The sequence below is a fragment of the Canis lupus genome, chromosome 23 (assembly GCF_048164855.1).
Source record: "Canis lupus baileyi chromosome 23, mCanLup2.hap1, whole genome shotgun sequence".
Taxonomy (NCBI): domain Eukaryota; kingdom Metazoa; phylum Chordata; class Mammalia; order Carnivora; family Canidae; genus Canis; species Canis lupus.
The window spans coordinates 29,531,443-29,543,859 of NC_132860.1; the positions used below are offsets into that span (position 1 = coordinate 29,531,443).

The following is a 12,417-nucleotide window of genomic DNA, read 5'->3' on the forward strand; positions in this document are numbered from 1 at the left end:
TAACATACTACTTTCAATTATATCCACTACTCCTGTTCTCTTCAGTGTATTGATTTTCTGTAGGCTCTCCCTGAATGCAGTTCTCATTTTCCACTTCTGTTTCATGAAATCCTTTGCTTATAAAATCCCCCAACCCTGTCAATTCAAGTGTGGTCCTTATTTAGCATCTAAATTTTTTAAAACATGAAAGTATTAAGAGATTAAATAATTATGGAGAACAAAAACCCATCAGTAATCCTACCACTGTATCACAATTAGCACTTTCCATTTTATGTATTAATTTCTTTTTACCCATGTGAATAAGTTTTTTATTTCTTTGGAATAAAAAAAACCCATATTGCATTTAGTATTATACTTTTTTCATATAACATTCTTCTATTTTTCTAAATTACCCTAATTATTTTCAATGCTATTTAATATTTTTATTACTATTGCAGTTTATTAAATTATTCTCTTAGTATTGTGTATTTAGAGTATTTACGATTTTGATATTATAGATTTATCTATAGCAAACATCTTTGTGAGTTTAATTGAACCCTCTCTTTTCTTAGAACCAGCTTTCAGGAACAGGATTACCAAGTCAGGGTGTTGGAATTTCTTTTTTTTTTTTTTTTTTTTAAGATTTTATTTATTTATTCATGAGAGACACAGAGAAAGAGAGAGGCAGAAACACAGAGGGAGAAGCAGGCTCCATGCAGGGAGCCTGGGACTCCATCCCAGCTCTCCAGGATCATGCCCTGGGCTGAAGGTGGCGCCAAACCGCTAAGCCACCCAGGCTGCCCACGTTGGAATTTTTTATAGAGGTTGCTAAATATATATTTTAGCTCCCTGAACTTTATCATCTTAGAATATCTTACTAGTTTGTCCCCACCATCAAATCTTTGTTCCTCTGATTTATAGAAATTGGGTGGAGGGAGTATAATTTCTAGGATTAAAAAAAATTTTGAATGGCATACTGTTTAACCAGACAGTTGTTTAATATCTGTTTGTTTCTTTTAATCTCTATGAATACAAGACAAAACACAGGTAATATTCTTATAATTACCTATCTTCTTTCCCTTCAGTTATATGACTGTTTTGTTTGTTAGTTTGTTTGTTTGTTTTAATGTGTTTTAGGCTTCATTCTTTCTTTGGGGCTTGTGTTAAAACTCCCAAGTAGTTCATGTTTTTTTTTCAGAATTACCAGTGTAGCCAGAACTGTATTTTAAATTTCTCCAAATATGGCCTATTCTGTTTGCCTTCAGTGGTATTCATTGTAGCCTATTTATTCTTTTGGCATTCAGATGTTTAATTGTTACAGAGCCCTGGGTTATTAATCTGTAAATTGAATTGCAAAATTCAATAAGCAATTGAATGACTTTACATAAATCTGACAGAGCTATTGGTTTTTAATAAGAAAATTTATTATCTACTAAAACTGAAAGTCCAGAAGCAGAGAAATTCCAGTTAAGTTATATAGTAGCTCACTGGAGCCATCAAGTTTCTTTTTACCTTTCTTCTCTGCTTTCCTTGGTGTGTCAGCTCTTTTCTCAGTAGCTCACACCATGACTGCAGGATGAGTACAACAATTTCATACATCACATCCAGATATGACAGTGGGGACAGGAAAAAGAGACAGTCCCTTTTTGTGAGTCTCTCAGGAAAGAGAAAACCTTTCCCAGAAGTCCCTAGGAGATTTCCCTTATGTCTGTTGGCCACAACTGTGTCACACACCTTAGCCTAAAAATAGTTCCTGGTAAGAGGAATGGAACCATCATGACTGCCTTTGATCAATTAGAAATTGCTCTCTGGGGCTGGCCCCAGGCCAGTCCCTCCATAAAATAAATGGCAGTATCCAGGAAGGTGGATCCTTCTGAGGGGAGAAAACCCCTTCTGGGTTTTTGTTAGAAAGGACAAAAGGCAGAGGAGAAAGAAAATTAATCAGGCAACCAAGAATATATACTATATTAGATTATTTAATAAATGGTTTTAGAACAATTGACTTTTTATTTGGTCTTATACATGCCAGTGAGATTAAATAGGTTGATAGAATCTTCAACTATAATTGTGGCCTTGTGCATTTTTCTTTTCAACACTGTCAGTTTTGTCTCATGTCTTTTGATCTCTGTTATTAGGTGCATGCAGATTTAGGATTGTTGTCTTTTTTTTTTTTTTTTTTTTAAGATTTTGTATATTTGAAAGAGAGAGACAGAGAGCACAAGTAGGGAAGAGAGAGAAAAGTAGGTTCCCCACAGAGCAGGGAGCCAGAAGTGGGACTCAATCCCAGGACACTGGGATCATGACCTGAACCAAAGGCAGATGCTTAACCATCCGAGTGCCTCAGGATTATTGTCTTTTTTAAGAAAATTGTTATTATTGAAGTATGGTTGACTTTTGTATCTTCTTGATGAAATCACCTCCTTTTTGTAAAGCATTGCTCTTTTTCTCTGGTAATACTTCTAGTTTTAATATCTTCTTTTCTGATACTAATGTAGCCATCCAACTTTCTTATACTGTTTGCACTATATATCTTGTTTCATCATTTTACTTTTAACCTGCCTGCCCTTTGTGTTTAAAATGCATCTCTTTGGTTGCATGGCTAGATTATTTATTTATTCATAAAGACACAGAGAGAGAGAGAGAGAGGCAGAGACACAGGCAGAGGGAGAAGCAGGCACCATGCAGAGAGCCTGACGTGGGACTTGATCCAGGGTCTCCAGGATCACGCCCTAGGCTGCAGGTGGCGCTAAACTGCTGCGCCACCGGGCTGCCCTTTTTAATACTTTATAACTAGTTGCTCTAGAGTTGGGTCTCAGCCTCCATGTTATGGATGTTTTGGGCCAGAATAATTCTGTGCCATGAGAGGCTAACCTGCACATTATAGGATGTTTAACAGCAGTTCTGATCTCTGCCTACTAGATACTGGTAGCCATAGGCTCTGTCATGACAATGAAAAATATCTCCAGTAGTTGCCACCTATGGAGGTTAGGAGTAAGGTGCCCTAGAACTCAGCTCTAGAGCTTACATTATACATTTTTAATTTATAGTAGTCTGTCTTGAAGTAATAATACCACTTCCCATATTGTGTTAGAATCTTAGAATAAGTACACTGCTATTTTCTCTCTCTCATCCTGTACTATGGTTGTCTTGCTTTTTAATTCTATATGTTGTAACCCCACATTGCATTGCTATTTTTGCTTTAAACAATTTTCTTTTAAAGATAGAACAAAAGAGGAGTAAAAAGTCTTTTATATTTACCAAGCTCTCATCTTGTAGTTTTCCTAGTCTAGCCCTGGGATCAGTCATTTTTCAGACGAACCCTGATTCCTTTTAGTGGAAAGTAAGAATTAGCTAGAATCTGGGTGCTAGATATGCTACTGCTATGTTACATTTGTGTGTATATATATGCATGCACACACATGTACATCTATACACACTCATATTTATATTTGTATTCTGTATGTCAAAAACTGTGGGTTCCTACTGATATATCTAATTTCAATTAAACAACTCTAATTTTCTCCTTTTCCTTCATTGACAGTGAAAAACCTAAATTCCATTATCTTTCATATAGTTACTTATCAGTTCCCTACAATGCAACTAATCTGTTGTTGTTGCTGTTGCCGCCACCTTCATGCAGATGCCTTCTTCACTCAGGCTCTGACATCCTGCAGACTCCTCCATCACCCCACCAGTTTCTGACACCCTCCTCACATCACCCTATTGCATGGATGCTAGTCTCACCCTTCTTAGCTTTGACACCCATGGCAGGCTGCCCTCCCACCAAGAAGGTCTTCTCACTTAGTTTGGATTCTGATACTACCTTAGCCATTTCTTCCAGTGGATACTCTGCTCAAGTTTTGAGACTCTGTTAGGTGGCTTATGGTCATGGAACTCTTACTTGGGCTCTAACTCTATATGCATGCTGTCCCCTGAGTTTCTCCACCATGGACACCCCTCCTCATCTTACTCTGATTCCTGTGCTAGCCCAGTTTCTGCAGTGGGCTCTGACATTTCATGCTAAGCCACTCTTCTGCTTAGCTGCCTAGTTGCTTATCTTGCTTTGTACCAGCTGACAGCTTTAGTGCTGAATTGTTGGGGAAACAAAAGGCAAAAGGAAGAGGACCTTTTACTGGTTAAAACAAAAATAGCCTTCATTACTATTTGTAATAATAGATTTGGACAATTATTTGATTATCTTCTCTTGAAACCCTTCTGAAGGTAGGGACTGTTTCATGGATACAGTATAGGTTCCCAAGGATCTAGCATAAAGTATATGCTCAGGAAATTTTTACTAAATGAACAAATACTCAGGTTAAGTACTTCAGTCAGATCATACCACTGTTAATGTGTTTATGTGTTGAAGGCATGACTTGAACCTAGTTCTGATTCTAAAGTTACCTGACTGCTTTTACATCAGATACTTTTACTATAAAAACCTACATGGAGAACAGAGGGAATTTCCCATGTGCACAATTTATCTCAGTTAATACAGGAGTTCATTATAAATTCAGTATAAAGGTGAAAACTTTTAAATAGTTTAAAAATAATATCTTTCCCTTGTAAAAAACTTTATACTCATTGAGTCATAAAATGTTGGTGCATAACGGGGCTCCTGAGATAATCTAGTTCAGCACAACTTAGCAGTATAACACACACATGTCACTAAAATACGAGTATTTGCAGAGGGGTAGGGTTGGGTGAGGTGAGAGAATCTTTAGGGCATGGAGAATTCAACAGGTGAAGGCACTGAGGCCCTGGGCATCAGATGAATTCTTAAAGTTTCTTTTCCGTGTTTATAATTCTCCAGAAACATTTTATGTAGGAATGTGATACTTAAAATTTTTTCGTTAAAAAATAATAAAATAAAATTTTTTCTATAGTACAATGTAATTGTCATAATGGGGGTGTGGAAGTAGAAGGTGTGAAATAGCCTAAGAATTTAACAGGCTATTAATTTATAAGTCTCATTTTGGCAGTGGCTCAAAAAGTTGATGAGTTACATTTCAGGTTGTTAGGAAAATTAAATCATTTACAGATAAATAGTTTGTGTTGTTGAAGAATTATAAGAAAATTACCAATAAAATATCTGGGAGAGGGAAGAATTTCTCTCAAATTCATTCATCTTTAGTGGAAGTTACTGGTACTCCTTACCTAGTGCTAGTATTAGCATTGCCCTGAGAAGCAATGTCTTAATGCCTTATGTCATCAGAATTGTTTTGCTGTAGATGTATTGAGTATGCCCACTTGTAATTTTCCACGGATTACTTAATGACCCAGTTAGTGTTCTCAAGAAATGACTTTAAGTTATAGATCATTAGAAATGAAATCTAAAAAAATTATTTTGCCATGCTGAATAGTTCAAAAGATGAATGTTTCAATGTGAAATATTTTCTCATGCCTTGTTTAAATTGACTTCTTGGAACCTGAAAAGTAATATTTTAAAAAATGGATTACAAATAAGATTCAAAATTTAGTGTGCTTTGTTCTTACATTATTCACATTAAACCTATAATTCCTAACAGGAAATTCATTGAGAGACGTATCCTTCCTGATATTTTATCTCTTCCCTCTGTTTTCCAAGGGAAAATCAATTTTTTTGAGTATGAAAGCAATCATGCCTCCTTTGCAAAGTTTGAGGACTGTATATCAGATATATAAAATACCACATATTATTTTTTTAAAAAAACACCACATATTATATATGACATTTAACAGGTGCTCAATCATTGGTTCTATTGATTTACCTAGTCTTTATCATCATCTATAAGAAGTAGCGTTAAAGTATGCTTTACTATTAAATAAATTCTTTTCCTCTTACTCTTCTGCAGGAGTATCTACATCAGCGATCAAAATGGCATCAACCAGACTTCCTTCTCCTAAAAGTTTAGTGGGTGCCCCAACTCAGATTCTTGCACAGTTTCCTAAGCAGCATCAACAGTCTCCTAAACAGCAGTTACATCAAGTGCAGCAACAGACCCAGCAACAGGTGGCTCAGCCTGCTCCAGTATCTCATCAGCAACAGCCTCAGCAATCTCCTTTGCCACCTGGTATCAAGCCTACTATTCAAATCAAACAGGAGTCAGGTAACTGGAAAATGTTTACAAGATGTAATTCTTTCCCATTCACTACTTCTCTGAAGACTGTGAGTATATATGGATATACAGTTTCCTCAAGCAACAGAGTTTCAATTCCAAAATATATTTTGAGAGCCTCCTGTTGGACATACGTATATAGAAAGAACTGGAATTTTGGAATAGAAATGAGAGAAAAAAGCAATTTGCTCAGCAGGAGCAGTTATTTTTAGTGAATCCTCCAGGGAGATAAGGAAGCTAAGGAAGCAAACACAGGTTTTAGAATTATACTCTGGACAGATTGGGGTTATAGAAAGTAGGTGGTTGAAAAATTATTCTGGAGAGTTTTGTGTTAGAATGCTATATTATGAACTTGGCATAAAACTGTATGGGCAGAGGTGCTAAGATTATAGGACACTGTATACAATGATGGAGTTTGTGGAATAACAATTTAGAAGTTTATTGAAAACATCTGAGTGGCTCAGTTGGTTCAGTGTCTGCCATCATCAGGTCATGATCCTGTGGTCCTGGGACCAAGCCCCACTTTGGGCTTCCTGCTCAGCGGGCAGCCTGCTTCTTTCTCTCTCTCTGCAGTTCCTTCTGCTTTATGCACTTGCTCTCTCTCTCACCTTCTCTCTGTCAAATAAATAAATAAACATAATCTTTAAAAAAAGTCATCTTCAGCTTCTGAGGAAGCAGGACACTCAGTGGAAGCTATTCATAAAAGTATTGAATAGAAAAGCAGGTAGGATGGGGTTTCAAACACAAGGTAATTTAAAAGACTCTTAATATACTTAATATCTTTAAGAAATAAAAATGGATTTTTTCTTCCTTCAATGAATATGAACTTTTATTGGTGATAAAAGAAGCATTTGGAAGATGGTGACATTTTCAGCTTTGTTTGGTTTTGTTTTTTGATAGAAACATTTTATTTAGTTTTTGAGAAACGATTGACATATAACATTGTATTACTTATAGATGTACAACATAATGATTTATTTATATATTTCAAAATGATTACAGTAAGCTTAGTTAACATCCAGTATCACACATAGTCACACTTTTTTTTTCTTATAATGAGAATATTTAAGATTTATTCTGTAAGCCACTTTCTGATATAGTATTGTTAACTATAGTCACCATACTGGTGTGTTACGTTCTCAAGATTTATTTGTTTTGTAGCTGGAATGTTATACCTTTTGACCACCTTTACCCATTTTGGCCAGTCCTCCACCCTCGGCCTCTCACAGCTACCAATATTCTTTGTATCTGTGAATCCTTTTTTTATTTGTTTTTTTAGATTCTACATGTAAGTGAGATTATACAGTATGTGTCTTTGTCTGTCTTACCTATTTCACTTAACAGAAAGCCCTCAAGGTCCATCCATGTTACTGGAAATGCCAGGATTTCTTTCTTTCTTGCAGTTTTTTTTTTTTTTAAGATTTTATTTATTCATGAGAGACACAGAGAGAGAGGCAGAGACACAGGCAGAGGGAGAAGCAGGCTCCATGCAGGGAGCCCGACGTGGGACTTGATCCCGGGTCTCCAGGATCACGCCCTGGGCTCAAGGCGGCGCTAAACTGCTGAGCCACCCGGGCTGCCCCATTTTTGCAGTTTTTATTTTAACTTGTTACTTAACATACAGTGTTATATTAGTTTCAGGTGTATAATACAGTGATTCTATAATTCCCTTGTATCACTGGGTAGCTCATCACAAGTACACTCCTTAATCACCATTACCTGTTTAACCCATCTCCCCATCCCCCTCCCCTCTGGTAACCATCAGTTTGTTCTCTGTAGTTAAGAGTCTGTTTCTTTTTCTTTTTTTCTTTTTTTTTTAATTTAAAGATTTATTTATTTATTCATGAGAGACACAGACTGAAAGAGAGAAGCAGAGACATAGGCAGAGGGAGAAGCAGGCTCTTTGAAGAGAGCCCAATGTGGGACTCAATCCCGGATTCTGGTTTCATGACCTGAGCCAAAGGCAGGCACCCAACTGGGAGCCACCCAGGCATCCTTAAGAGTCTGTTTCTTAGTTTCTCTCTCTCTCTCTCTCTCTCTTTTTCCCTTTGCTTATTTGTTTTGTTTCTTAAATTTCCACATTTCAGTGAACCTACAGTATTTGTCTTTCTCCAACTGACTTTGTTTAGCATTATATTCTCTAGCTCCCTTCATGTTGTTCTAAATGACAAGATTTCATCTTTCATTATGGCCAAATAATATTCGTGTGTATGTGTGTGTGTGTGTATCACATCTTCCTTATTCATTCATCTATCTATAGACACCTTGGCTGCTTCCATAGTTTAGCTATTGAAAATAATGCTGCAGTAAACACCAGGGGTACCTTTATCACTTCAAATCAGTCGAGATTGTTGCATCATAGGGTAGTTCTGTTTTTAACTTTTTGAGAATCCTTGTAACCTCCATACTGTCTTCCATGGTGGTTGCACCAGTTTGCATTGCCACCAACAGTGCATGAGGCTTCCTTTTTCTTCACATTCTTGCCAACACCTGTTGTTTCTTGTGGTTTTGATGTTAGCCATTCTGACAGGTGTGAGGTGATATCTCATTGTAGTTTAGATTTGCATTTCCTTGAGGATAGGTGATGATGAGCATCTTTTCATATGCCTGTTGGCCATCTGGATGTCATCTTTGGAGGAGTATTTGTTCATGTCTTCTGCCCATTTTTTAAATTGGATTATTTGTTTTTTTGGGTGTTGAGTTTTATAAGTTCTTTATATAATTTGGATATTAACCCTTTATCAGATATGTCATTTGCAAATATCTTCTCCCATTCCGTAGGTTGCCTTTCAGTTTTATTGATGTTTCCTTCACTATTTAGAAACTTTTTCTTTTGACGTAATTCCCAAGTTTATTTTTGCTTATTGTTTCCTTTGCCTCAGAAGACATGTCTGGAAAAAAGTTGCTAGAGGCAATGTCAGAAAAGTTACTGTTTTCCCTTCTAGGATTTTTATAGTTTCAGGTCTCACATTTAGGTTTGTAATCCATTTGAATTTATTTTTGTGTATAGAAAATGATCCAGTTTCTCTCCTTCTCTCCCTCTCCCTCTCTCTCTCCCTCCCTCTTTTTTTTTCTTTTTTTAAAGATTTTATTCATTCATTCATGAGAGACAGAGAGAGAGACGCAGAGACACAGGCAGAGGGAGGAGCAGGCTCCATGCAGGGAGCTCGACATGGGACTCGATCCTGGATCTCCAGAATCAGGCCCTGGGCCAAAGGCGGCACTAAACCGCTGAGCTACCTGGGCTGCCGTCTCTCTTTTTTTTTTTTTTAAGATTTTATTTATTTGAGATAGAGCCAGTGAGAGACAGAGCATAAGCAGAGGGACAGAGGGAGAAGCAGGTTCCCCACTGAGCAGGGGGCCTGACATGGGGCTCCGTCTCAGAACTCTGGAATCATGACCTGAGCTGAAGGTAGATGGTAAACCAATTGAGCCACCCAGTTGCCCCAAAGTAGTCCAGTTTCATTCTTTTGCATGTTAATGTCCAGTTTTCCCAATACCATTTTTTCAAGAGAGTTTTTCCCATAGGATATTCTTTCCTGTATTGTCAAAGGTTAATTAACCAACTAATTGTGAGTTTATTTTTGGATTTTTTTGTTCTGTTTCATTGATTTATGTGTCTGTTTTTATGCCAGTTCCATACTGTTTTGATAACTATAGCTTTGTGATATAACTTGAAGTCTGGGGGATCCCTGGGTAGCTCAGCGGTTTGGTGCTTGCCTTTGGCCCAGGGCGTGATCCTGGAGTCCCGGGATCGAGTCCCGCGTCGGGCTCCCGGCATGGGGCCTGCTTCTCCCTCTGCCTGTGTCTCTGCCTCTCTCTCTCTCTCTCTGTGTGTGTCTATCATAAATAAATAAATAAATCTTTAAAAAAAATAACTTGGAGTCTGGAATTGTAATGCCTCCAGCTTTGCTTTTCTTTTTCAAGATTGCTTTGGCTATTTGGGGCCTTTTGATTCCATACCAATTTTAAGAGTTCTAACACTGTGGAAAATGCTAGTGGTATTTTGCTAGGGATTGCATTAATTGTGTAGAATACTTTGGGTAGTATAGACGTTTTAACAATATTTTTTCTTTCAATCCATGAACATAGAATATCTTCCCATTTCTTTGTGTCATCTTCAATTTCTTTGATTAGCGTTTTACTGTATTCAGAGTACAGCTTTCAAAATACAGCTCTTTTACCTCTTTGGTTTTATTCCTCATTGCTTTGGGGGCAACTATAAATGGGATTGTTTTCTTAATTTCTTTTTTGCAGGTTCATTATTGGTGTATAGAAATGCAACAGATTTCTGTACATTGATTTTGTATCTTGTGAATTTACTGACTTTATTTATTAGTTCTAGCAGGTTTTTTTTTTTAGTCTTCCAGGTTTACTATATAGTGTCATGTCATCTGCCAATAGTTAAAGTTTGACTTCTTCCTTACCAATTTAGATGCCTTTTTTTCTTTTTGTTCTCTGATTGCTGTGGCTAGGACTTCCAGTGATAAAAGTGGTGAGGGTAGACATCCTTGTCTTGTTCCTGAGCTTAGTGGGAAAGCTCTCAGATTTTCCCCATTGAGAATGATCTTTTCTGTGGGTTTTTCATAGATGGCCTTTATTATATTGAGGTATGTTCCCTCTAAATGTACTTTGTTGAAGGCTTTTATCATGAATGATTGTTGTACTTAAATGCTTTTTCTGCATCTACTGAAATGATTATATGGTTCTTCTTTCTCTTATTCATGTGATGTATCACGTTGATTTACAACTGTTGAATCACCCTTGCAAACCAGGAGCAAATCCTGCTTGGATGGTGGTGAATGATTTTGTTAATATGTTATTGGATTCAGTTTGCTAGTATGTCGTTGAAGATTTTTGCATCTGTGTTCTTTAGAAATATTGGCCTATAGTAGTTTTTTTTTTTCTGATATCTTTACAGTTTTGTTATTAGGGTAATGCTTGTCTTATCCCAAAAATGAATTTTTAATCATCTCTTGAACAGCAGGGGTGGGAGATACTAAAAAATTTCTAGTGAGCAAGGTATGGTTAATTATACAAAATCTAATATGACTATTAAAACCTGTATGATATTATATATTCATTGTGTTGTTTGAATTCTTTTTTTAAGGTTTTATTTAGTCATGAGAGACTCATGAATAATAAATAACAATAATAACAATAACAATAATAAGCAGGCTCTATGTAGGAGCCTGATGTGGGACTTGAGGAACTCAGGGAAGAAGACGCTCAACTGCTGAGCCACCCAGGCATCCTTGGATTCTCTTTTACTCTGTGTGAAAATACTTATAAAAGCTTTTCTAGATTGACTGAAAACCTCAGTTTTCTAACCTTATTATTCCCATACATCTTAAGTTCCTCAGTTGTAGAGTCTCGTTTCATGACTACTTTAAGAACTCTAGCCATCATAGTTATAGGAGGAATATGTTATTAATAAAATCCCAATAATAGCTCTAGGTTTTTCTCTCACAGTAGATTTTGATTCAGTCTTGTTTATCAGTTTTTCTTTTTTAGAAAGCATTTAAATTCGGGCAGCCTGGGTGGCTCAGCAGTTTAGTGCCTGCCTTTGGCCCAGGGCGGGATCCTGGTGTCCGGGGATCAAGTCTGGCATCAGGCTTCCTGCATGGAGCCTGCTTCTCCCTCTGCCTGTGTCTCTGCCTCTCTCTCTCTGTCTCTCATGAATAAATAAATTAAAAAAAAAATGTTTTTTAATTAAAAAAATTTAAATTCAATTAATTAACATATACTATATTATTGGTTTCGGAGGTAGAGGTCACTGAATCATCAGTTGCATATAATACCCAGTGCTCATTACATCACATGCCCTCCTTAATGTCCATCACATTGTTATCTCATTCCCCTACCTCTTTCCCCTCCAGCAACCCTCAGTTTGTTTCCTATGATTAAGAGTCTCTTATAGTTTCTCTCCCTCTCTGATTTTTTAAAAAATATTTTATTTATTTATGAGAGACACACACGGAGAAAGAGAGAGAGAGAGGCAGAGGGAGACACAGACTCCATGCAGGGAGCCCGACATGGAATTCGATCCCGGGTCTCCAGGATCACGCCCTGGGCTGAAGGCAGCGCTAAACCACTGAGCCACCAGGGCTGCCCTCCCTCTCTGATTTTGTCTTGTTTAATTTTCCTCTTTTCCCCTATGTTCCTCTGTTTTGTTTCTTAAATTCACAGATGAGTGAGATCATATGATAATTGTCTTTCTGTGATTGACTTAATTTCATTTGGCATAATACCCTCTAGTTCCATCCACATCATTGCAAATGGCAAGACTTCATTTTATTCTTGATGGCTGAGTAGTATTCCATATCTATATATCTGTATCTGT

General features: G+C 37.0%; 1 protein-coding gene across 9 annotated transcripts in view; it reads left to right on the plus strand.

The window, feature by feature from the left end:
- EMSY (EMSY transcriptional repressor, BRCA2 interacting) overlaps positions 1–12,417 on the plus strand; it is a 142,292-nt gene that overhangs the window by 85,513 nt on the left and 44,362 nt on the right. For all 9 annotated transcript variants that reach the window (XM_072794693.1, XM_072794695.1, XM_072794694.1 and 6 more), the window contains one exon: positions 5,811–6,065. In XM_072794693.1, coding sequence (XP_072650794.1) covers positions 5,811–6,065 — 255 coding nt within the window. The remainder of the gene's footprint in view (positions 1–5,810; positions 6,066–12,417) is intronic.